The sequence below is a fragment of the Bufo bufo genome, chromosome 6 (genome assembly GCF_905171765.1).
Source record: "Bufo bufo chromosome 6, aBufBuf1.1, whole genome shotgun sequence".
NCBI lineage: Eukaryota > Metazoa > Chordata > Amphibia > Anura > Bufonidae > Bufo > Bufo bufo.
The window spans coordinates 284513788-284541000 of NC_053394.1; the positions used below are offsets into that span (position 1 = coordinate 284513788).

Consider the following 27213-nt stretch of genomic DNA (forward strand, 5'->3'; position numbering starts at 1 on the left):
CCACATAATGTGGAGTATTCAAGTAATACTCCCTTAAAGAGGCCGCACACTGTGCCCATATAGTTCCCACATAATCACATTCGCACCAAGCACTGCTAAGTAATACTTTGGAAAACCTCTAGTAAAGATGGACAATGGGCAGTTGCCTAGTTTTCTAACCCCTAAGAGCTGGATACTATAGTTAAAGAGTAAGTGAAGAACTTAATAATATGTGAGGTTTTATAGAGTAGGAGGACCACCTACCACTGGTCTGGAAAAAGGAGCCTGGGGGACGCGGCATGTCAGGGATGACATCATACAGGGGGCGGAAGGGCTCAAACATATCAGGCGATTTGTCTTCCAGAGGGATTGTGTCTATAATCTGATACAAAACACAAGGGTTATGGTTTTCTTCACAACAGATTGCCCTTTAGACTCAGATACCAGTACATATGTATGTCAGGTGTACATGTACAGGCAGCTCAAATGCCTAAGCTCGCCACTTAGTAATGTATTTGGCAATGTACCCAGTATACACTGTATACCAACCCAACTAATAACCAAGCTGCAGTGTTGTGGCCAGACTTTCCTTAACCCGCGGCAAAAAGTCAGCCGACTGCTCTAGTTCTGTATGTGCATATCCTGGCCAAGAAAAAACGACTTGTTGCTTTCCCCTGGGGCACGTCATCTCCTACCTGGCATGCTAGTGTGGTCATGTGGGCAGATATATGTTACTGACAATAGTTGCAGTTCATTTTATAGATTCTTTCAAATTTATTTTTATTAGATAAGATAAGGAATGCTACATTTCCGATAACCCATGCAAATGAGAGTGTAAGCGCATAATGTCCGTTTCAGAAAATTTCCTACCCAATTCTGTCGTCCAGTGCTGAATATAATTGGGCGTAACCTTACTCCTCGGAGTTAGTAAATAGATGTGTAAGTACAATATCAGTTTCCTTGGGAGGTTCCCTTTATCCATAAATTTCTTGAACCCAGTCCTCTCCCTTCTCTCACCTATTTATTTATGTAATCATTTACTGGTGGAGTACACGCCGGATCCGGACAACGCAAGTGTGAAAGAGGCCTAAGTTCTGAGGCATTCATGAAGTTTCTGCGCCTAGGAACTTGTGGGATGCTTTGCAGGCCCCCCTCTGCATCTGGTAAGCCTCCAAGAAACTTTTCTACCATGTACTCTCTGAGTTTATCCCACACCGGAGCAATATCTTTCATTCCTGGTCTTACAAATAGAGGAATAAGGTCAGCTGGCATATTCAGTGAGGGACTACTCAGAAGGCCATATTCTTTATTCAGGGTTCTAATCACTGATGCTGTTCCCCTGAAGAGTGGGTTATCATCTAAGGGCGTAGTATTGCTCTATAATAAGTAAGGGCATCTGGAAGGCCTAATCCTCCATGTTCTTTCCTCATTATTAGCCTATGGTAAGCCACTCTAGGTCTCTTCCCATTCCATAGGAAATTAGAAAAGATCTTCTTTACTTGAGAGAAAAAAGAGCTGGGTAAGAAGATAGAAAGCATTTGTAAGACATATAATAGTTTGGACATGATAAAGGTTTTCAATAGGTTTTTTCTTGCCATCAATGATACATAGGGGATTTTCAGAGACTTTAATTGTGTCTGAATGTCTTTAAGTAAGGGGACATAGTTTAGTTGGACCAGTCTGCCAAGCTGGGCGGGAATTTTAACTCCTAAGTAAGTAATATGAGACTGTTGCCATTTAAATGGTGTAGAGGTCTTGAGGGTTGACACTATCGCCTGAGAAGCAGAAATATTAAATTGCTTCAGTTTTAGAATGGTTAACCTTGAAGTTAGATAACATCCCATATTGTTCGAATAGGTCAAGTAGATGTGGGAAGGCCTCGACAGGGTTTGTTACCCATTTTAGAGATTCTGATGATATCTAGGGCTAGGTGCCAGCAAAGTCTTTATCCATAAAATGTCAGGGCTGAAATTTAAAGAGACTGTGACACCAGTAAATGTTATTTTAATAAAGTTCAGCATGAAAAACTGGTTACTTTTGTAATTTGCTTCATTTGTGAGATTCTCTTTACTTCATTATAATGGCGTCCCCTGGTGTTTAATCTGTACAGTAAGGTTTACATCCACCTACATGCTCATTTCCACCCTTCAACTGCCACTAGCCCTATCTATTGTTAGAAGCTGTGACAGTTACAGGAAGAGAGATGCAGCAGAAAGGAAACACTTCCTGAGCTGTGACAGGGAAAGAGCTGTAGCAACTAGGACACTCCCTCTGAGCTGAGCTATGATAGGGAGAGGGCTGCAGCAGATAAGACACGCCCCTGAGCTTTAAAAGTAGAGAGCTGTAGCAGATAAGACACACCCCTGAACTGTGATAAGTAGAGAGCTGTAGCAGATAAGACACACCCCTGAGCTGTGATAAGTAAAGAGCTGTAGAAGATAGGACATGCCCACTGAGCTGTGATAGGTAGAGGGCTGCAGTAAATAGGACATGTCCCCTCAGCTGTGATAGGTAGAGAGCTGTAGCAGATAGGACATGCTCCCTGAGCTGTGATAGGAAGAGGGCTGTGGCCGATAGGATATGCCTACTGAGCTGTGATAGGGAGAGAGCTGCAAAACAAAGGACACCATTACTTTCCATTACTGGAATACTGATACAACTTTAATAGCCAGGGGTCAGCAACCTTCGGCATTCCAGCTGCTGTGAAACTACGACTCCCAGCATGCAAACATGCTCAGCTCTTCTTCTAACTCCCATAGAAGTGAATGGAGCAATAAGGAAGTTGTAGTTTCAGAACACCTGAAGTGCCAGAGGTTGCTGAGCCCTGTTATAAGCAATCTACCTTTGAATGGCCCTTGTCTTGGAAAGCTATGGCCCTAAATGACTGCCATGTCTGTCTGTACATTCACTTGCAAGTCATTTACCAATGTTCACTGGCTCTGAACAAGTCAAAAACCAGACATCATTTGGGCTGTGATGATGAGTTTTAGCAATTTCTCCCTAATTATTACACTTTGCATTTGATGCTATTAGGAAATCGCATTGCTATGTACCTTTTGTGCAATTATTTTCATTTCTCTGATATAAGCACACATGGCATCTTCTTGACTCATAGCCCCAAGCTTGCTCCAGGCATCCCTGCAAAAACAAACCAGGAAAATGGAAACTGCATTTTGGTAGTAAAAATAGAAAAGTATTCGGTAGTCCACACTGGGACATGTTGCCTCACGCTGATCCAGAAGTGGAAATTAAAAGCAAAGTGACAATGTGGTACCTCCCGGCCCCCCTTATATATATTTTATCCAGGGCGCTCATCAGGGTCCTGTAATCTCCAAAAACAAATAGGATATGGAAGCTTGTGCTTTTCCTAAATTACATAGCGCTCACCACTGTTTCACTTCTGCATATGTATTACTGTGCATACATACAAATAAGGTCAGTACAAATATGTATTGTCAGTCCTTACAGGGACTGTCTCATCTTCACAAGCTCTTTTTGAAAACAAGGCGACCAGACGATCAGCAGATTGCAGCTGCTGCAGGGAAAATGTATTATTAGATGGAGGCCAGTCAAATGCCAGCGTCAAAGTCGCTAATACTTATCCCAGCCCACCCCCTATGGCATTCATATTATCTCATAGGGTATATGTGCAGTGTTCATACCACTTATATTTGCCAATCGGATCCCAGAAAGGAGGACGGGAGATATTGCAGGGTCCTACTGTGGCCTGTTTGTAGTAGCCGTAGAATCTGAGCATTTCCTCATAGGACGGCCGATAAGCACCTAGAGTGAGACAGAGGGTACACAGATACAAGGGATTACATACACATTCATTGGGTAATGCTAATGAAAGGTGGCTTTTTAGACATTAGCATTGGAGTCTATGAGGATTACATTATGTTCCTATGAAGCCCTGCCACAGGCAGGGGCTCCATAGGAACTTATGTGCGGCAGCTTTGGATCATTCCACAGCTGCTGATCATCAAGTGATTATCCGTGATCAGTTGTAGTCGGTGGAGAAACCTGGCAGTACATATTACATTTCCCTGCAGTGCCACCACAGGAGAAACTAGGCATTACACAGTGTCCTTTAAATTCTATGATCTGCGTAATGCAGGGCAGGTCCTCCAGAAAGATGCACTTTGTTACCTCTCTATTGTGGCTGAGAGATTAGAACCCTGAATAAAGGACCACCTCTATTAAAGGGATGGCGCCACCAATAAATGTTATTTGAATACAAGTCAGCATGGAAAACTAGTTACTATTGCAATTTACTTTCTGTTACAAAATAATTTAGTTGTGAAATATTCTCTTTGCTTCATTATTGTAGCTCCCCTTGGTGTTTAATTTGTATAGCAATGTGCACATCCACCTACTGAGGTGGTCGCACATGCTCAGTTCCATCCTTCAACTGCCACCAGGCATATCTACTGTTATAAACTGTGACAGTTACAGGGGAGAGCTGCAGCAGAAAGGACACGCACCCTGAGCTGTGATAGGCAGACAGCTGCAGCAGAAAGGACACTCCCACCGAGCTGCCAGCCTGGAGAGAATCTAGAAGAGCAATTGGAGCAAGAAATTGTGCAATCTCTGGATCCATGTGAGGTACATGGCTGGTTCTAGCTTTGTTAGAAAGAGATCATCATGTACTATATGATCTCTGGTTTTAATTTTTACATCAATCATGGTATAACCTCTTTAACCTAGTAATCACTAGCAGGGTATTTGAAAATGGGTTTTGTAAAGTTGACAATCCCTTTAAGAACAATGACTTGAAGATGTAATATCTGCCTATCCAGGTATGAATTGCAGAAATTCTATTTGCATGACCTGTCTATGAGCTATAATTGTCAAAGTAGCTTGGATAAGCGGAAACCAGGACACTGGGTCAAACATAGCCTGAATAATGGACATAGAACAAGGACTGAGCTGGAGGCTGTGCCAGTTACCAAGACATCTTGAAGCGCTACGGGCAAAAGCTACGCCTGGTACTGCCACTTCACATGCCATCCTATCTGGGGGTGTTATGCACTGCATCCATACATACCGTATAATATTTATGTGTTTAATGATATGGCTCAGTCTATTATAATGACATCATTACTGTGATCTATCATTGCGTCTCCATACTGTCCATTGTTTTCTTATGTGGCAGGGAGGCCTGTGGGGGTCTGCAGGTATAGGGGCCCAGGAGCATGTCATGGGGATAGAATTTGTGTTATGTATTATTCCTCTTGCATTGACAGGCACATAATAAATAATTCTTCCTCACATAGCAGCACATGGCAGGGTTTCATTAGATTATGCAGGGTCACATAAGGGCTTTCTTTACATACCATCTTTTGGTAAGCTCTGAATAACGGACACAGCTGCATTGAATTGCCTCCGATATCCAGTTTCATCTTGATCCGTCCCCATGAGTCCAGAACGCGGCGCTGCACAATCCCTGACTGCGGCGTAGAAAGCTCCTGTGCTTCGTTAACAGGGCAGAAGTGCTGCCAGATACTGCCGTGGCACTGATCTGCTGTACAGCGTCCTGATAACAGATGAACTCTGATCTGATTCTGTTGACTTGGTTTGTAATAAAATGACAAGAAGGCCAGAACCTGCAAAAAATAAAATCACACTGGAAATCTAGTAGACAACATCATAGCTACTCTTCAGTCAACTTATATCTACTTCTGGGAAAATTGGGCGACAACCCATACAGCCGTCAATACAGTACTCACAGGAGTTGTCACCCGGCTTTCCAGGAGATCTGAATGGAAATTTAAAGGGAGTCTGTCACCACATTTGGGCATATTAGACTGATCAAATAGCGTTATATGTGCCACCCAGAACTTAAAAACGGTACCTTTGTTGTATGTAACGGTACCTTTGTTGTAGCCGAAAATGAACTTTTAAGATTATGTAAATGAGCCCTCTCAAGTGCCCAGGGCGGCGTCTCAATCCTCCGAGCCCCAGGCAGCACCTCCTCAACGGCTCATAACCCCGCCCTCCGTGTGCCTCTGCCCGCCTGTTTACTCCCCTCCTCTGTCCTTTTCCACTGCAGCTGCGCGGTCAAACTCGTAGCGGGCTCATGCGCAGTAGGTATTGCGATGCCCTGCCAGGAGCGGGCATCGCATTGCGCATGCGCCCGCTACGAATTTGACCGCACAGCGCAGCTGCATTTTTAACATTTCGCAGAAAAGGCTGACTAGGATGTGGTTACTGCTGATTTTGATTTCATTTTAGAGGTTTTTTTTTTAAAGGGAATTTATCACCTATAGTTTTTTTTCAGTTTTTTATAGATATGCATTACAGCAGCCACATGGGCCATAAACACAAACAGGAGGGGACCCCATTGACTTACATGGGAGAGTTTTCTGGGCATGCTTTGTGACCTGCAGAGGTCAGGAGGGAGTAGTAGATAAGCTGTGATATCACCTATTGTGAATGTTGGAATATATATACATGTACAAGTAATCATGTTAATATTTAAATTGTCTTTACCAATTGATTATCATGTACATCTTGGTTACCTTCCCTATATATACTTGTTTGAAACACTGTTATCACTGCTTGACAAAGGCTCCATGGAGTGAGCTGAAACACAGATACATAAACACCCAATTTTTTTTTTTAAATACGCTTAATATAAAAGAAATCTTGGTTTAAACAATAGGCCATTTTCTGATTACACATTCTATTTAAAGTGTAACTGTTGTTTCAATTTATTTTTAATATAATGCAGGGACAGAAATGTTAAACATTTTTGTAATATACTTTATTAAGGAAAGAGGTTTCTTTGTACTAGAAAACAGCGTCGTTACTAAGGCTACTTTCACACGAGCGTTCGGAGCGGATCCGTCTGATGTTTCATCAGACGGATCCGCTCCGATAATGCAGACGTTTGCATCCGTTCAGAACGGATCCGTCTGCATTATTACTTAGAAAATTTTCTAAGTCAGAAAGTAGCCTGAGCGGATCCGTTCAGACTTTACATTGAAAGTCAATGGGGAACGGATCCGCTTGAAGATTGAGCCATATGGTGTCATCTTCAAGCGGATCCGTCCCCATTGACTTCCATTATAAGTCTGGACGGATCCGCTCGCCTCCGCACGGCCAGGCGGACACCCGAACGCTGCAAGCAGCGTTCAGGTGTCCGCTCACTGAGCGGAGTGGAGGCTGAGTGCTGGCAGGCGGATGCATTCTCAGCGGATCCGCCTCCACTGAGAATGCATTAGGGCCTGACGGCTGCGTTCAGGGCCGCTTGTGAGCCCCTTTAAACGGAGCGCACGAGCGGACACCCGAACGCTCGTGTGAAAGTAGCCTAAGGAGAGTCTGTCTTCAGTTCTAGACTGCCTCTTGTCACTACCCCACTCCTTGACTATGTACATGTGCTCTATCACTACCCATCACCCTTCCTATCCGACCTGTTACACACAGGCATTTTCAGCGCTCACTAGAACTTAAGACTGAAGACAGATTCTCCTTAGCAATGTTCAGGTAGAGCTTTTCTAAAACTCTTTACACCCTGTTTTCTAGTACAAAGGAACATCTTTCCCTAATAAAGTATGGGGGTCATTCATTAAGCTGAAATATGCCTATATTAGGCGTATTTCAGCTAGGGATAAGCAAATCGACTTTGGATGAAACATCCGAAGTCGATTCGCATAAAACTTTGTTCTAATACTGTACGGCGCTTTTGCAGCGGCTGAAGAGAGGCTGAAGCTCTCTCTGCCCATGATGTGGAGACTGATCTCGTAGAATGAGCCCCAACCTCCATGAGCGGAATAACTCCCTTAGAAGAGTAGGCTAAGGAAATGGCCTGTCTAATCCACCTAGCAATAGTCTGAGAGGAGGCTGCCAATCCTTTCCTTGCTCCCTGAAACAAAATTAACAGACGTGAGGAGGATCTCCAAGGCCGAGTGACCTGTAGATATTGCAAGATACATCTCCTAACATCCAAACAGTGGTATTCAGAATCCTTCTTATTTTTTGGGGAAGCACAGAAGGAAGGTAACACTATCTCCTGAGAACGATGAAAACATGAAGAGACTTTTGGTAAAAAGGAAGGATCAGGCAAAATCACTACCCGATCCTCCAGGATCACCAAATAGGGAGGGTCAACTGAGAGGGCAGCAATCTCACTGACACTACTAGCCGAGGTAATGGCCAGAAGGAAGGCAAGCTTAAGGATGAGCAAATTCGGGGAGATTTTATGGATAGGCTCGAAAGGGTCAGAAGTGAGAGCAGAGAGGACTAAGTTTAAATCCCAGGGGGGAACTCTATTTTTACATACATAATTTAGACACTGCTGTTACAAATCTTTTAATCCAGGGGTGATCTGCTAACTTAAAATTCAGACAAGGCGCTTAAGGCTGAAATCTGGACCTTCAAAGTGCTAGACCTAAGTTTTTAAATCCACCCCTCTTGTAGGAAATCTAACACGAGCGGGATGTTTTTTGGCGAATCTGAAAAAGCTCCTCCAAACCTTAAGGTAGATCTTGGAATTGACCCTTTTCCGACTGGCCAACAGAGTCTACTACTTCCTCAGAGAGGCCCCTTTTCTTTAAAATCTCCCTTTCAATAACCAGGCAGTCAGGTGTAGCTTTCTCACCTCTGGGTAAAAAACTGGACCCCGAGACAGAATCAAGGCTATCCTGATCGCATCCAACTCCCTGAAATTGTGCGACTGGGAAAGAGATCTGCTGTCCCAATTGCCTTGCAATGTCAGGGACCCCGCATGGGCTCCCCAACCGGAGGGGCTCGCATCCGTGGTTAAGGGGAGAACATCCTCCCAGGTCCAAGGAATTCCTCTCTCTAAGTTCTTGAAATCCATCCACCAGCCCAAGGAATCTAGGGTCTGGGAGGACAGAGACATCTCCATGTCCAGAGAGGGGAGATTCCCGTCCCAGTGTTGCAGGATCTGTAGCTGAAGAGACCTTGAATGGTACTGGGCCCATCCCACTCCTGGAATAGCGGATGTCATGAGACCCAGCCCAGACATGGCCTCTCTTATGGTGACTGACGGAGACGAATGAAGAAGCTGAACTCTTGACCTGACCCGTAAGGCTTTCTGCAGGGGTAGTAGGTACTTCTGGGAAGTGGAGTCCAGAATCATTCCCAGAAAAATGCATCTCTGGCTTGGGCATAGACTGGATTTTTCTAAGTTTATCTCCAATCCCAGCCTCTCTAGAACTTCCCTCAACCAGGCAATCTGACCCTGAAGAATCTGATCTGACCGGGCCACCAGCAAAAAAATTGTCCAGGTATGGTATAATGAGGTCCTGCTCCCTGATGTGGGCCATTATTTCCGAAATAATCTTTGTAAAGACCCTCGGAGCCTGAGAGAGTCTGAAGGGTAATGCTCGGAATTGAAGATGCAGAATTTCCTTCTCTAACTGGACCGCTACCCTCAGAAACCTCTGGTGGCTGGGATGAATAGGGACATGATAGTATGCATCTCTCAGGTCTACTGTGGCCATGAAGCAGTCCGGGAAAAGATTGTTTACTACCGATTTGATGGACTCCATACGAAAATCTCTCATACTGCAAAAATTGGTTTAAACACTTCAAGTTTATTATGGTCTGAAACGAGCCATTTGTTTTTTTGACCAGAAAAAGAGTCTAATAAAACCCCTCTGTCAATTCCTGCTCTGGGACTCTTACTAGCACCTTTTTCTCTATCAGGGAAAAAACCTCTAATACGATGGCAGAATGTTTTGCGGGATCTGACCGGAAATCTGTAATTACTAATTTTCCTACTGGAACACTCTGGAATTTTAGTTTAAGGCCCTCCCCTATCACTGACTTTATCCAGGGGCTGCTGGAGATCTTCTGCCATTGATGTACAAAAAGGGACAGACGACCCCCAACAGGTGCCCTGGCTTCATTTGGATTGCTTTTTTGAGGCATCCGACCTGGAAAAAAGAAATCCCTTATTCTTCTTTCTCGGACCTGCAAACTGTCTTGCTCTTTCTTTCCCATTAAACGACCCTTTGTTAACTCTGGGACAGAAAGATCTTTTGGGTGTCTGACTAACAGAGGGAAAGCCCTTCTTCTTGTCTGAGGCCTTTAACCCCTTAAGGACTCAGCCCTATTTCACCTTAAAGGGTTTCTATCACTTCGTATCACATATTTAGCTGTCAGACACTAGCGATCCGCTAGTGTCTGCTCTAACAAACCATCCTAATATGATAGGTTTTGGGGCAGCCGTTTCGCTAAAATAAGAACTTATATCTATATGCTAATGAGCCTCTAGGTGCTATGGGGGCGTCATTAGCACCTAGAGTCTCCGTCTACCTTCATAAACTGCCGCCGCCCAGCGCGTCCCTCCAGCCCGCCCATCTCCTGCTGAATGCGATCCTCCCCGTGCGCGTCTCTGTTCGGCGCATGCGCAGTGAATGTCTGACCGCTTCCCTGCACAGACATCTCCACTGCGCCTGTTCCTCGGAGCACTATGATGTCATCGGCGCAGGCGCAGTGGAGATATCTGAGCAGGGAAGCGGTCAGACATTCACTGCGCATGCGCCGAACAGAGACGCGCACGGGGAGGATCGCGCTGGGCGACGGCAGTTTATGAAGGTAGACGGAGCCTCTAGGTGCTAATGACGCCCCCATAGCATATAGATATAAGTTCTTATTTTAGCGAAACGGCTGCCCCAAAACCTATCATATTAGGATGGTTTGTTAGAGCAGACACTAGCGGATCGCTAGTGTCTGACAGCTAAATATGTGATACGAAGTGATAGAAACCCTTTAAGGACTTGGCCATTTTTTGCAAATCTGACCAGTGTCACTTTAAGTGCTGATAACTTTAAAACACTGACTTATCCAGGCCATTCTGAGATTGTTTTTTCGTCACATATTGTACTTCATGACACTGGTAAAATGAAGTAAAAAAAATAAAAATTTATGCATTAAAAAAATACCTAATTTACCAAAAATTTGGAAAAATTAGCAAATTTCAAAGTTTCAGTTTCTCTACTTCTGTAATACATAGTAATACCCCCAAAAATTGTGATGACTCTACATTCCCCATATGTCTACTTCATGTTTGAATTATTTTGGGACCACTACAGGTCTGAAGTCACTTTGCGAGGCTTACATAATAGAAACCGCCCAAAAATGACCCCATTCTATAAACTACACCCCTCAAGGTATTGAAAAATGGGGATGAAATTTGAGGTTTTCATTTTTTTGCCAAATTTTCAATGGTTAACAGCCAAACAAGACTGTATCTTTATTGCGCTGACTCTGCCGTTTACAGAAACACCCCATATGTGGCCGTAAACTGCTGTACGGGCACACAGTAGGGCGTAGAGGGAAAGGTGCGCCGTATGGTTTTTGGAAGCCAGATTTTGCTGGACTGGTTTTTTTGACACCATGTCCCATTTGAAGCCCCCCTGATACACCCCTAGAGTAGAAACTCCATAAAAGTGACCCCATCTAAGAAAATACACCCCTCAAGGTATTCAAAACTGATTTTACAAACTTTGTTAACCCTTTAGGTGTTGCACAAAATTTAATGGAAAATAGAGATACAATTTCAAAATTTCACTTTTTTGGCAGATTTTCCATTTTAATATTTTTTTTCCAGTTACAAAGCAAGGGTTAACAGCCAAACAAAACTCAATATTTATGGCCCTGATTCTGTAGTTTACAGAAACACCCCATATGTGGTCGTAAACTACTGTACGGGCACACGGCAGGGCGCAGAAGGAAAGGAATGCCATACGGTTTTTGGAAGGCAGATTTTGCTGGACTGTTTTTTTTGACACCATGTCCCATTTGAAGCCCCCCTGATGCACCCCTAGAGTAAAAACTCCAAAAAAATGACCCCATTTTAGAAACTACGGGATAGGGTGGCAGTTTTGTTGGTACTAGTTTAGGGTACATATGATTTTTGGTTGCTCTATATTACACTTTTTTGTGCGGCAAGATAACAAGAAATAGCTTTTTTGACACGTTTATTTTTTTTGTTATTTACAACATTCATCTGACAGGTTAGATAATGTGGTAATTTTATAGAGCAGGTTGTCACGGACGCGGCGATACCTAATATGTATACAATTTTTTTTATTTATGTAAGTTTTACACAATGATTTCAATTTTAAAACAAAAAAAAGGTTTTATTGTCTCCATAGTCTAAGAGCCATAGTTCTTTCAGTTTTTGGGCGATTATCTTAAGTAGGGTCGGGATGAGATGACGATTTGATTGGCACTATTTTGGGGTGCATATGACTTTTTGATCGCTTGCCATTACACTTTTTGTGACGCAAGATGACAAAAAATTGCTTTTTTTTACACCGTTTTTATTTTTATTTTTTTACTGTGGTCACCTGAGGAGTTAGGTCATGTGATATTTTTATAGAGCCGGTTGATACGGACACGGCGATACCTAATATGTATACTTTTTTTTTATTTATTTAAGTTTTACACAATGATGTCATTTTTGAAACTAAAAAAAAAATCATGTTTTAGTGTTTCCATAGTCTAAGAGCCATAGTTTTTTCAGTTTTTGGGCGATTATCTTGGGTAGGGTATGATTTTTGCGGGATGAGATGACGGTTTGATTGTTACAATTTTGGCGTACATGCGACTTTTTTGATCACTTTTATTACCTTTTTTTGGGAAGTAAGGTGGGCAAAATTTCAATTTCCTCATAGTTTTTATTTTTATGTCGTTCACCGTGCGGGGAAAGTAACATGACCGTTTTATAGATCAGGTCGTTACGGACGCGGCGATACCAAACGTGTAGGGAATTTTTTTTTTTTTCATTTTTAATCAGTGATAAATGTGTTTTTTGATTTTTACTTTTTTTTCCACTTTTTTTTTTGACCCAGACCCACTTGGTTCTTGAATATCCAGTGGGTCTGATGTCTGTATAATACAGTACAGTACACTATATAGTGTTTTGTACTGTATTTTACTTACACTTTGTCTGAACAGATCTATGCCTTTAGCACAGATCTGTTCAGCACCATGGACAGCAGGATGCCTGAGAAGGCGTCCTGTTGCCATGGGAACCTTCCCCGTCTGCTCAGTTGTGGCCACAACTTCGCAGAAGAGGAAGGGTAAGGAGGGGGGCTGTCTGGCGGCTGCCTGGGGGCTCTCTCCTTCACCATCGGGGGGGCTGCAAAGGCACAGCAGCCCTCCAATAGGAGAGGGAAGCAGCTCCCTCTTACTGTTAACTTTTTCCATACAGCGGTCCGTACGGACCGTGGTATGCAAAGGGTTAAACGGCTGACATCTGCACAGATGTCAGCCGTTTATACCAGAGTGTCAGCAATGTGCTGACACTCTGGTATAACCACTGGCCACCAACGAATTTTCAAGAGGAGGCGGGCGGGGGATCGCGATCCCACCTGCCGCACCGCCCACAACCCCCCCCTGCACCACCCGCCGGCAAAAAATCATGCAGGGGTGCAAAATCGATATTTTAGGCACACTAAAGTTTCTGATCAGAAACTGCAGAAAGCGCAGCAAACCGCAGGTCTGAATTGACCTGCGGTTTGCGGCGATCACCGTTACCGGGGGGGTCACATGACCCCCCCTGGCGTTGTGATAGGATGCCGGCTAAATGATTTCAGCCGGCATCCTGTTCGGATTAACCCCCGCAGCTCCGCAATCTCGATTTAAACTTTGGACGTACCGGTACACCCTGAGTCCTTAAGGATTCGGGAAATGGGGCGTACCGGTACGCCCCAAGTCCTTAAGGGGTTAATAAATCATCAAAATTCCCCCTGACAAGGGATAGTGCACAGTTTTGCCTTGGAACTGGCGTCTCCGCTCCAGCCCTTTAACCAAATAGCCCGCCGGGCAGAGTTGGATAAGGCTGAGCCCCTAGCAGAAAATCTCAAGGGATCCGCAGAAGGGTCAGCTAAAAAATCCAAGGCATTGTTTATAAGGAAGAAAGTAATTGCTCCCTAGGGGTATCCCTTCTAATGTGAGCCTTTAACTCCCCCATCCACACTTTCAGGGACCTGGCAACAGATGTAGCGGCAATGGCAGGTCTAAAAGTTACCGCAGAGGCGTCCCAATTTTTTTTTTAAATAAACCTCTGCCCTTCTGTCCATTGGGTCCCTGAGTGAACGCATATCCTCAAAGGGGAGCGCGGCCTTTTTGCTACAGGGGCATCCAGCTTTGGGGCTCTATCCCAATGATCAGACAATTCCTCATTGAACGGATACTTCTGCTTCACTGAAGAGGAAACGAAGAATTTCCTATCCGGTCTTTCCCATTCTCTGGCAATCACCTCCTGAATGTTCTTATGCACATCAAACACTTTCCTCTTCTTGCCTCTTCTTGGGGCCTAACCCTTCAAACATTGTATCCTGGACTGAATGCTGTGGCTTCTGATCCTCCAACCCCATCGTAGCCCTAACCGCCTTTACTAGGGACCTAGTGTTCTCCACATGAAAAAGTGGTCTCCCTGCGGCCTTGTCTTCAGAAGAATCGTCTGATGACCCCCACTCTCCTTCTTCCTCCAGACCCAAAAGTATCTCACTGTCACTGGAGGAGGAGTCCTTAGCAGCAGCAGAAGTAGTACCGGGACGGTGCTTTATCAAACCGCAAACCAACTCTCTGACTTCTTCACGTATCATTAAAGACAGAGTTTCCTCCTCCATTAACTTGCCGATACATGCTTGACATAGGGGTTTTGCCCAGGCAGAAGGGAGCTTACATACACCACATCCCCGTTCCTTTACTCTGGTGGTCTTCCTAGAAGACTTCTTTGATACCCAAGCAACAAAAATGACCCCATGAGCATATAAATAAATAATATTCATGCTGGGGTAAAACCCCTCTTACCCCACCCTGGTACCGATGTATCATTGATGGTCTCAGTGGGTTCTGCGCACTGAGCCTTCTCCATGTATCACACAGCCAACAGCCTGAATGGAGGTACTGCACACGCTCTTTTCACCCAGCGTGTCAGTAAGCTGGCTGGGCTTTTCTCCTCAAGTGCGCGCAGCCGGCATCCCTCCCCTTCTGGTCCAAAGCATAGCTTCCTCCCACCGCTGCAACCCGGAAGTAAAAGCTGAAGCACCTGACAGTGAACGCGCGGGCCGGCGTCCTAACACGGCCACAGAGGTTCGCAGGAGCCCGGGAAGGTCAGGACCCTCTCTCAGGAACCGGGAAGGACGGAAGGGGTAAGGATAGAGAAGGGAGCCCAGACTTTTGCAGCGGCCCCCAGAGGAGAACTTATGCTGCATGGGGTAACCCTCCACACACTGTTACAATAACTGGGGCCCCCGCAGCTCTCTTTGCTAACTCTTCTTCCAGTGGATTCGGTTCCCTCCTGCCCTTTAGGACATTAAACAGAACTGGAGATAGAGGGGATGATCCATCCGTTAAAAAGGAGGTTCTGGTTCCTGTTGCCTGTCTGAGGAGGTGGAGGCGGTCTCTCCAGGGGTGCTGTTATAGGCGGGAAAGAAATGACAGTTACACCTTAAGGAAGAACTCCAACCTCTTTAAATCAACCTTCTTCAGTTGCGTTTGGCCACACATCATTAAATTGCCAGCCATAGCGCCCCCTCGACAATGCCAGCCACCAAGCCCTTCTCCTGATATTGCCAGCCACAATGTAGCCTAATAGTACTAGCCACCATCTCTGGCTGGAACCGATGACATCACCGGCCTAGGTTATGTGTTAGTGGAGTGGAAAAAGATCTGCTCCACTGTCCACCATAGATTGAGGCTCTCTTCTCATCAGAAGATTTTGGTGCACTTTGCTGGTGCTTCTTTGTCCCTATGACAACACTGAGATAATAGTATAAAAGAAGGGAGTGCAACTGTAGGGACACTGTGACTTTAGACATCAATCATATTTAAGGGGCTTTCATTTCGGTCTTCTTTACTATACAGTCTGCAGGGCTACAGTCATTCACATGTAGGAGCAGCAACAGATACAACATAAAGATGGCACCTTCATGAGTGAATGCTCGTAGTCTTTCCATTAACAGAGCACTTGTTCTGAGAGGGCATACATACACAGATATACATTGTTAAATGCTACAAGTAAATTATTCATAGATGAGAAAAATAAAGAGAAATGTGAACTCAATAGGTATTTTAGGACCTCCACCCTAGTGATTTTTATTCTCAAGAGCATGGAATAACTGTTTACTACAGAGGTGACTACCTAGGGAACGTATGCTGGAAAACAACTTGTAAACCAGAAAAGGAGAGAGGTTGTGAATACAATAAAGGAGATTAGGGGCAGGACAACCCAAGTTCTTATGTACTATTAAGGCTTTATTACACTGGTCAATGGTTGGCCAGTTCATCGTTAACGAGCGTTCGCAGGAACCACCGATTACCCGAAACAAGCAAACACTTGTTCATTGGAATCTTTCAACAGTATGGGGACGAGCAATCAATTGCACTAGTAATCACTTGTCCCCATACAGTGGAAGAGACCGCTGAATGTAACAACTGCGGTCTTCTCCGCTAGTGAGCAGGTGATTGCTGGAAAGGAACGCTTCCCTCCTGACAATCTCCTGCAGGATCTTTTAATCTAATACAGCCTGAGTCCCCCCCCCCCCCCCCCTTCATGCTTAGGCTACTTTCAAACTTGCGTTCGGAGCGGATCCGTCTGATGTTTCATCAGACGGATCCGCTCCGATAATGCAGACGTTCGCATCCGTTCAGAACGGATGCGTCTGCATTAAAACTTAGAAAATTTTCTAAGTGTGAAAGTTGTCTGAGCGGATCCGTTCAGACTTTACATTGAAAGTCAATGGGGAACGGATCCGCTTGAAGATTGAGCCATATAGTGTCATCTTCAAGCGGATCCGTCCCCATTGACTTACATTGTAAGTGTGGACGGATCCGCTCGCCTCCGCACGGCCAGGCGGACACCCGAACGCTGCAAGCAGCGTTCAGGTGTCCGCTCACTGAGCGGAGGCTGAACGCTGGCAGGCGGATGCATTCTCAGTGGATCCGCCTCCACCGAGAATGCATTGGGGCCAGACGGATGCGTTCGGGGCCGCTCGTGAGCCCCTTCAAACGGTGCGCACGAGCGGACACCCGAACGCTAGTGTGAAAGTAGCCTTAAATGGCTTAGTCAATTAATAAATATTTATATTTTCACGCTCCTATACCATTTTACAGTTATATATAGATAAAAAGTGGAGGAATACCTTTGTAAATACATTACCTTACTTAAACTGATCCTAAATTTTAGGCTGTATTAAACTCCAGAGCTGTGTACACATTTCAGTGGAAACCGTCAGCAATCTTGTGAGACACACGCCTGGCAGTTTACCTGAACACCTGTGATGCAGGAGGAAACAATAGTTTTGCCTTACATGAGATTTCTGCTGATTTTTAACCGGAGCACCATGGTTTCTTCATACAGCTGATCAGCAGGGGTGCCTGGAGTTGGACCCCCACCGATCTGATACGGATGACCTATCCTGACGATAGGTAATCAGTACTATATTCCCAGAAAACCCCTTTAATGATCTACACCTATCTGCCATAACATTAAAATACTACAAGCCCCATACACAACAGGCTGCTGTGTTCTCACATTTGAGGAGCTCTTCCTGGGACTGAACCTGACAGGCTACCCTTTTTTCCCCATGTGCATCAATGACCCTTCGGGTGCCGATTCACTTGTGGTCTTTCCTTTGACCACTTATGTAGGTACCAGGGGTGGATTGGGAACTTAAAGTGGCCCTGGAACAAAAACTAGAAGTGGCCCCTTGTTGTAGGAAGGTCCAAACTGACTGAAGTCTGGCCAACACAAATAGGCGGTGACAAGAAGTAGGCGGTGAAGGGTTAAATAGAATAAGCTATATGATCTGTATGTGGGACAGGATGCTGGGTGACATCATACTAGAGGAAGAATAGGTTTACATTAGCCTTATGACCATATAGGGAATGGATTCTGCTCAGCAACAGTGAATATGTGAATCACATCTGTTTCCAATATGTGTGGATGAATGTCTATAAAGATGCTAAATTCTTAGAATTAAATCAGAACTGTTTCAGAAACACGTCTGTGTGTATCATTGAGATAGTTCTCCAGGTACCTGTCTGTGGAGACAAAGGAAGAATCAGGGTGCATTCAGAAGCAGATTTCTTTCAGCTGGGGGCTCGTCCGGGGATAGAACATACAGCATCTAGGTAAGTACGGAACATTCCTGTCTTTAATGACTGGGGACATTCCGATGCTTTCCGACAAACATACAGTTTTTTCTATTTTGAATCCACTTCAGACACACTGAAAGGAATAATATCTATAGTTAGGCAAGATAGACTATAAATAGACTACTGGCCAAGTCTAACAGATAAATTCTTTAGGGAAAGATTTAAAAGAGGGATTCTTTTGGGAAGAATTCAAATAGTGTCTGCACCCTGATTTCTCTTTGTCAGACAATTTCTATTGCTTCTTATCTGTCACTTTCTTTATGCTCTCTTGTATGTTATGATGTTATGAAGCATTAAGTAATTTTTATGCTGAAGGTAAGCAGCAAATGATACTGTGAAAACTGTACTAACTTTATTGTGTGTGTCCTGGATAACCGTAAGATGCCCCACTTTTCTGGCGAGGGGAAACCCGCTAACACAGAAACTAGTGAACGCAAGTGACGGTTTGAAGGGATAATACTAACAGTCCGTTGAGAAGGAAGTTGAGCATAGACATAAGTCCTCTGACTGAGTTGACAGGATTGTTTGGAGCCTTTACGGTTCAGTACAGCCAGTCCTGGGGAGAGTTCAGCTCTGCTTCAGTCTCAATTAAGTTATAAGAAATGGGTGCAAAGCAAGGAAAGGTCTCTCCACCCCCCTCCTCACCATTTAGGAAATATCCCACAGATATATCCATCCCTTCCAAAAGAGGAGTTAGATTTACTGGCTGGATATACTGCTACCAATATCCAACCACCTACAGCTCCCCAGCTCCCGCAGCCACCTCCGCAGTTGCCACAACCTATGCCTGATCAGAGTGGTCAGGATCCAGCGGCTGGTGCTGGGGATGTCATAGCTCCCATGCGCCTTAGATCACAAAAGTATTTTCCCAAACCTGAACATATATCTCATCCTGATGAGGACAATGACCCTGTTGAAGAGTTCCCTTTTATGACTGTAGGGGACACCTTGTTAAAGAAACCTATTAAAGTAGATGATATTAATAAGATTGTTAAACACTGCCCTAAACCCTCTTCATCTTCATCTGGGACATTTAATTTTTTGAAAAGAGCTTGTAAAGGGAGATGTCTAACTCAGGAGGATATGCGCCTTATAATAGATGGGATAGTTAGGCACAATTCCCCCTGAGATTGGAGTAAGGTCCCCTCTATAAGCACTGTAGAGCCCCCGAATACGCCGGCTGGAAATTATAAATTAAATACTGAGGCAGGCATAGACACAATGTGGGAAGAAATTAAGTGTGAAATGGAGAGGTGTTTTCAGACTAGGTCCTCGTTGCCGATTGCTGTAGCCTGTAAACAAAAATCAGGAGAGTCTGTTATAGACTTTTGGAAGAGGTTTAATGAAGTTTGGACTCTGGAGGCAGGAATGAGTATTCAGAATAATATGCATTCTATGCTCAGACTTTCCTTACCAACCTACAGCCACATCTCCAGCTTACAGTTAAACAAATGATCTCCGAATGGCCTGGTCTTAATAAAGATCAATTTCAAAATAAGTTAATGGAGAAAGATGCGGCGGGTTGTTTTGAAATGGTAGGACCTAAAGAGGCCCATTACCAAACACAGGATAAGAATTGTCCCTCAAATCAGCCCAATAGGGGAAGTGGCAGAAGAAGAGGTAGAGGGCCATGCTCTGGGAGAGGGGGGGAATAATAGAAATCGTTCTGCAGGTTGCTTTAATTGTGGTAAGACTGACCACTGGATCAGTCGATGCCCTTACCCACTCAGGCAACCTGCCCTAAATGATACCCAAGCTCAAGGCACCCAACCATACCCACAAGCTCAGATCCAAGATCTCCCCCCCCCCACCACAGCCCCAGAATAACACCCCTCGTTTTTCCGTAGCCTGGGAGCAGCAGACATCAATGAGGAGGCCCAGGGGACAGTATCCAAGCATTCACTCTCATCACAAACCACTATAAGGAATCACCACTGATTGTGTTAACCATAGAGGGACGTCCTCTCCCTTTTCTTGTGGATTCTGGTGCTACTAGTAGTACTATATGTGAGGATTATTATAGTGGTCCAAGAGAGAATGCTGAGCCCTCTGTGGGAATTAACCACCTCCGGACCGCTGTACGCACAGACGCGTCCTGGAGGTGGTTGATTCATTCCTCCTGGACGCATATACGCGTCCTCTCGCGAGACGCGAGATTTCCTGTGAACGCGCGCACACAGGCGCGCGCGCTCACAGGAACGGAAGGTAAGAGAGTTGATCTCCAGCCTGCCAGCGGCGATCGTTCGCTGGCAGGCTGGAGATGTGTTTTTTTTAACCCCTAACAGGTATATTAGACGCTGTTTTGATAACAGCGTCTAATATACCTGCTACCTGGTCCTCTGGTGGTCCCATTTGTTTGGATCGACCACCAGAGGACACAGGTAGCTCAGTAAAGTCCCACCAAGCACCACTACACTACACTACACCCCCCCCCGTCACTTATTAACCCCTTATTAGCCCCTGATCACCCCTGATCACCCCATATAGACTCCCTGATCACCCCCCTGTCATTGATTACCCCCCTGTCATTGATCAACCCCCTGTAAAGCTCCATTCAGATGTCCGCATGATTTTTACGGATCCACTGATAGATGGATCGGATCCGCAAAACGCATCCGGACGTCTGAATGAAGCCTTACAGGGGCATGATCAATGACTGTGGTTATCACCCCATATAGACTCCCTGATCACCCCCCTGTCATTGATCACCCCCCTGTCATTGATTACCCCCCTGTAAAGCTCCATTCAGACGTCCGCATGATTTTTACGGATCCACTGATAGATGGATCGGATCCGCAAAACGCATCCGGACGTCTGAATGAAGCCTTACAGGGGCATGATCAATGACTGTGGTGATCACCCCATATAGACTCCCTGATCACCCCCCTGTAAAGCTCCATTCAGATGTCCGCATGATTTTTACGGATCCACTGATAGATGGATCGGATCCGCAAAATGCATCCGGACGTCTGAATGAAGCCTTACAGGGGCATGATCAATGACTGTGGTTATCACCCCATATAGACTCCCTGATCACCCCCCTGTCATTGATCACCCCCCTGTCATTGATTACCCCCCTGTAAAGCTCCATTCAGACGTCCGCATGATTTTTACGGATCCACTGATAGATGGATCGGATCCGCAAAACGCATCCGGACGTCTGAATGAAGCCTTACAGGGGCATGATCAATGACTGTGGTGATCACCCCATATAGACTCCCTGATCACCCCCCTGTCATTGATTACCCCCCTGTCATTGATCACCCCCCTGTAAAGCTCCATTCAGATGTCCGCATGATTTTTACGGATCCACTGATAGATGGATCGGATCCGCAAAACGCATCCGGACGTCTGAATGAAGCCTTACAGGGGCATGATCAATGACTGTGGTGATCACCCCATATAGACTCCCTGATCACCCCCCTGTCATTGATCACCCCCCTGTAAAGCTCCATTCAGACGTCCGCATGATTTTTACGGATCCACTGATAGATGGATCGGATCCGCAAAACGCATCCGGACGTCTGAATGAAGCCTTACACGGGCGTGATCAATGACTGTGGTTATCACCCCATATAGACTCCCTGATCACCCCCCTGTCATTGATCACCACCCCTGTCATTGATCACCCCCCCTGTCATTGATCACCCCCCCTGTCATTGATCACCCCCCCTGTCATTGATCACCCCCCTGTCATTGATCACCCCCCTGTAAGGCTCCATTCAGACATTTTTTTGGCCCAAGTTAGCGGAATTATTATTTTTTTTTCTTACAAAGTCTCATATTCCACTAACTTGTGACAAAAAATAAAATTTGACATGAACTCACCATACCCCTCACGGAATCCAAATGCGTAAAATTTTTTAGACATTTATATTCCAGACTTCTTCTCACGCTTTAGGGCCCCTAGAATGCCAGGGCAGTATAAATACCCCACATGTGACCCCATTTCGGAAAGAAGACACCCCCAGGTATTCAGTGAGGGGCATATTGAGTCCATGAAAGATTGAAATTTTTGTCCCAAGTTAGCGGAACGGGAGACTTTGTGAGAAAAAAATAAAAAATATCAATTTCCGCTAACTTGTGCCAAAAAAAAAAAATTTCTATGAACTCGCCATGCCCCTCATTGAATACCTTGGGGTGTCTTCTTTCCAAAATGGGGTCACATGTGGGGTATTTATACTGCCCTGGCATTCTAGGGGCCCCAAAGCGTGAGAAGAAGTCTGGTATCCAAATGTCTAAAAATGCCCTCCTAAAAGGAATTTGGGCCCCTTTGCGCATCTAGGCTGCAAAAAAGTGTCACACATCTGGTATCGCCGTACTCAGGAGAAGTTGGGGAATGTGTTTTGGGGTGTCATTTTACATATACCCATGCTGGGTGAGATAAATATCTTGGTCAAATGCCAACTTTGTATAAAAAAATGGGAAAAGTTGTCTTTTGCCAAGATATTTCTCTCACCCAGCATGGGTATATGTAAAAAGACACCCCAAAACACATTCCCCAACTTCTCCCGAGTACGGAGATACCAGATGTGTGACACTTTTTTGCAGCCTAGGTGGGCAAAGGGGCCCATATTCCAAAGAGCACCTTTCTGATTTCACTGGTCATTTACCTACTTACCACACATTAGGGCCCCTGGAAAATGCCAGGGCAGTATAACTACCCCACAAGTGACCCCATTTTGGAAAGAAGACACCCCAAGGTATTCCGTGAGGGGCATGGCGAGTTCCTAGAATTTTTTATTTTTTGTCACAAGTTAGTGGAAAATGATGATTTTTTTTTTTTTTTTTTTTCATACAAAGTCTCATATTCCACTAACTTGTGACAAAAAATAAAAACTTCCATGAACTCACTATGCCCATCAGCGAATACCTTGGGGTCTATTCTTTCCAAAATGGGGTCACTTGTGGGGTAGGTATAATGCCCTGGTATTTTAGGGGCCCAAATGTGTGGTAAGGAGTTTGAAATCAAATTCTGTAAAAAATGACGAGTGAAATCCGAAAGGTGCTCTTTGGAATATGGGCCCCTTTGCCCACCTAGGCTGCAAAAAAGTGTCACACATCTGGTATCTCCGTACTCAGGAGAAGGTGGGGAATGTGTTTTGGGGTGTCATTTTACATATACCCATGCTGGGTGAGAGAAATATCTTGGTCAAATGCCAACTTTGTATAAAAAAATGGGAAAAGTTGTCTTTTGCCAAGATATTTCTCTCACCCAGCATGGGTATATGTAAAAAGACACCCCAAAACACATTCCCCAACTTCTCCCGAGTACGGAGATACCAGATGTGTGACACTTTTTTGCAGCCTAGGTGGGCAAAGGGGCCCATATTCCAAAGAGCACCTTTCGGATTTCACTGGTCATTTACCTACTTACCACACATTAGGGCCCCTGGAAAATGCCAGGGCAGTATAACTACCCCACAAGTGACCCCATTTTGGAAAGAAGACACCCCAAGGTATTCCGTGAGGGGCATGGCGAGTTCCTAGAATTTTTTATTTTTTGTCACAAGTTAGTGGAAAATGATGATTTTTTTTTTTTTTTTTTTTTCATACAAAGTCTCATATTCCACTAACTTGTGACAAAAAATAAAAACTTCCATGAACTCACTATGCCCATCAGCGAATACCTTGGGGTCTATTCTTTCCAAAATGGGGTCACTTGTGGGGTAGGTATAATGCCCTGGTATTTTAGGGGCCCAAATGTGTGGTAAGGAGTTTGAAATCAAATTCTGTAAAAAATGACGAGTGAAATCCGAAAGGTGCTCTTTGGAATATGGGCCCCTTTGCCCACCTAGGCTGCAAAAAAGTGTCACACATCTGGTATCTCCGTACTCAGGAGAAGTTGGGGAATGTGTTTTGGGGTGTCATTTTACATATACCCATGCTGGGTGAGAGAAATATCTTGGTCAAATGCCAACTTTGTATAAAAAAATGGGAAAAGTTGTCTTTTGCCAAGATATTTCTCTCACCCAGCATGGGTATATGTAAAAAGACACCCCAAAACACATTCCCCAACTTCTCCCGAGTACGGAGATACCAGATGTGTGACACTTTTTTGCAGCCTAGGTGGGCAAAGGGGCCCATATTCCAAAGAGCACCTTTCGGATTTCACTGGTCATTTACCTACTTACCACACATTAGGGCCCCTGGAAAATGCCAGGGCAGTATAACTACCCCACAAGTGACCCCATTTTGGAAAGAAGACACCCCAAGGTATTCCGTGAGGGGCATGGCGAGTTCCTAGAATTTTTTATTTTTTGTCACAAGTTAGTGGAAAATGATGATTTTTTTTTTTTTTTTTTTTTTCATACAAAGTCTCATATTCCACTAACTTGTGACAAAAAATAAAAACTTCCATGAACTCACTATGCCCATCAGCGAATACCTTGGGGTCTCTTCTTTCCAAAATGGGGTCACTTGTGGGGTAGTTATACTGCCCTGGCATTCTAGGGGCCCAAATGTGTGGTAAGGAGTTTGAAATCAAATTCTGTAAAAAATGACGAGTGAAATCCGAAAGGTGCTCTTTGGAATATGGGCCCCTTTGCCCACCTAGGCTGCAAAAAAGTGTCACACATCTGGTATCTCCGTATTCAGGAGAAGTTGGGGAATGTGTTTTGGGGTGTCATTTTACATATACCCATGCTGGGTGAGAGAAATATCTTGGCAAAAGACAACTTTTCCCATTTTTTTATACAAAGTTGGCATTTGACCAAGATATTTATCTCACCCAGCATGGGTATATGTAAAATGACACCCCAAAACACATTCCCCAACTTCTACTGAATACGGAGATACCAGATGTGTGACACTTTTTTGCAGCCTAGGTGGGCAAAGGGGCCCACATTCCAAAGAGCACCTTTCGGATTTCACTGGTCAGTTTTTACAGAATTTGATTTCAAACTCCTTACCACACATTTGGGCCCCTAGAATGCCAGGGCAGTATAACTACCCCACAAGTGACCCCATTTTGGAAAGAAGAGACCCCAAGGTATTTCGTGATGGGCATAGTGAGTTCATGGAAGTTTTTATTTTTTGTCACAAGTTAGTGGAATATGAGACTTTGTAAGAAAAAAAAAAAAAAAATAAAAAATCATCATTTTCCGCTAACTTGTGACAAAAAATAAAAAGTTCTATGAACTCACTATGCCCATCAGCGAATACCTTAGGGTGTGTACTTTCCGAAATGGGGTCATTTGTGGGGTGTTTGTACTGTCTGGGCATTGTAGAACCTCAGGAAACATGACAGGTGCTCAGAAAGTCAGAGCTGCTTCAAAAAGCGGAAATTCACATTTTTGTACCATAGTTTGTAAACGCTATAACTTTTACCCAAACCATTTTTTTTTTACCCAAACATTTTTTTTTTATCAAAGACATGTAGAACAATAAATTTAGAGCAAAATTTATATATGGATGTCATTTTTTTTGCAAAATTTTACAACTGAAAGTGAAAAATGTCATTTTTTTGCAAAAAAAATCGTTAAATTTCGATTAATAACAAAAAAAGTAAAAATGTCAGCAGCAATGAAATACCACCAAATGAAAGCTCTATTAGTGAGAAGAAAAGGAGGTAAAATTCATTTGGGTGGTAAGTTGCATGACCGAGCAATAAATGGTGAAAGTAGTGTAGGTCAGAAGTGTAAAAAGTGGCCTGGTCTTTCAGGGTGTTTAAGCACTGGGGGCTGAGGTGGTTAATGGGATACTGACCAGATCTTATGAAACTCCTCCCCTCTCGATCCAACATCCATACAAGCACCAGTCAATGTTCACACACAGTTTTATGATCATTCCAAATTGTCTGGTGAATTTATTAGGGAGAGATTTGTTTGTCCTGTTGAAGTTGCAGTTGGGGATTAGCAAGACGGGACACCTACATGTCACAACCTCAGTTATGCCCATTCATGTACCAAAGGATAATTGTTTTTTATATTTGGAAAGCCAACCTCAGGATCCGCTACTTGATCCGGTTCCTCCTGAGGTTTGGGCAAATACCGACCAAGATGTTGGCCTTATCTCTTGTACACCATATAAGGCAATGCTTAAGCCCGGCGCTGCACCTGTTTATGTTAAACAATACCCCCTTTCCCCAGAAAAAGAAAAGGGGATTGAGTCTATGTTGATGGAATTCCTAGAGGCAGGGGTTATTGAGGAAATTATGTCCCCCTATAATACACCTATCAACCTAGTGAGAAAGGCTGATAATACCTTTAGGTTTGTCCAGGATCTTAGAGCGGTAAATGCACAGATCATACCCATAGTCCCTATGGTTCCAGGCGTACCATCTCTGCTATCAGCTATTCCTGCCCATGCAGAGTTTTTCTCTGTTATTGATTTAAAGAATGCATTTTTTCTGTCCCAGTTGACAAGGAGACACGGCCACTTTTTGCTTTTACATTTAAATTATACTTGGTGTAGAATGCCTCAGGGTTATGTAGACTCCCCAGTAGTCTCCTCCATTGTCCTCCAAGTTACACTTCGCCCTTGGACTGCCCCTCATGGTTCTGTCCTTCTACAATATGTGGACGATCTCCTCATATGTAGTCCTACTCGGGAGGCCTACCATGCAGACTGTGTTAGTTTATTACTGTGGTTATGTGAAAGTGGTCACAAAGTTTCTAGGAAGAAATTACAATGGTGTATGGAAAGTGTTGAGTATTTGGGCTTTGTTCTCAGTAAAGGTGAGAGGAAAATCAGCCATGCCAGAATTACCTCCGTACTGGGTCTGCCCTGCCCACAAACCAAGAAAGACATGTTGACCTTTCTTGGCATATTTGGTTACTGCCGTCAATGGATTGCTGATTGTTCCTACTATGATAATATTCTGAGACAAGCCACTAATACTGATATGCCTGACTTCATTAAATGGTCTGAGGAAATGTTACAAGCTTTTAGTCATTTGAAATGTGGGATGGTTTCAAGTCCTGGTTTGGCCCTACCCGACTACGGCGTGAAGTTTCACTTATTTGCCAGGGACAATTGTAAAACCATGGCGGGAGTCCTGGCGCAAGATCATGGAGGCAAATTCCGCCCTGTTGCTTTTTCCTCAAAAGTGGTTCCCGAACAAGTTCAGGGCATGCCTGCGTGTCT

The 27213-nt window shown here is 44.3% G+C and overlaps 1 protein-coding gene across 3 annotated transcripts in view; it reads right to left on the reverse strand.

Moving 5' to 3' along the window:
* The window catches only part of ACBD4 (acyl-CoA binding domain containing 4), a 75044-nt gene that overhangs the window by 14686 nt on the left and 33145 nt on the right, over nucleotides 1–27213 (reverse strand). For all 3 annotated transcript variants that reach the window (XR_005779484.1, XM_040435369.1, XM_040435368.1), the window contains exons 2-5: nucleotides 5316–5585; nucleotides 3642–3762; nucleotides 3033–3117; nucleotides 244–361 (exon numbers count right to left, since the gene is read on the reverse strand). Coding sequence is in view for 2 of the 3 variants with exons in the window: in XM_040435369.1 (XP_040291303.1) it covers nucleotides 244–361; nucleotides 3033–3117; nucleotides 3642–3762; nucleotides 5316–5397 (406 nt within the window). In the remaining variant the exon portion in view is untranslated. The remainder of the gene's footprint in view (nucleotides 1–243; nucleotides 362–3032; nucleotides 3118–3641; nucleotides 3763–5315; nucleotides 5586–27213) is intronic.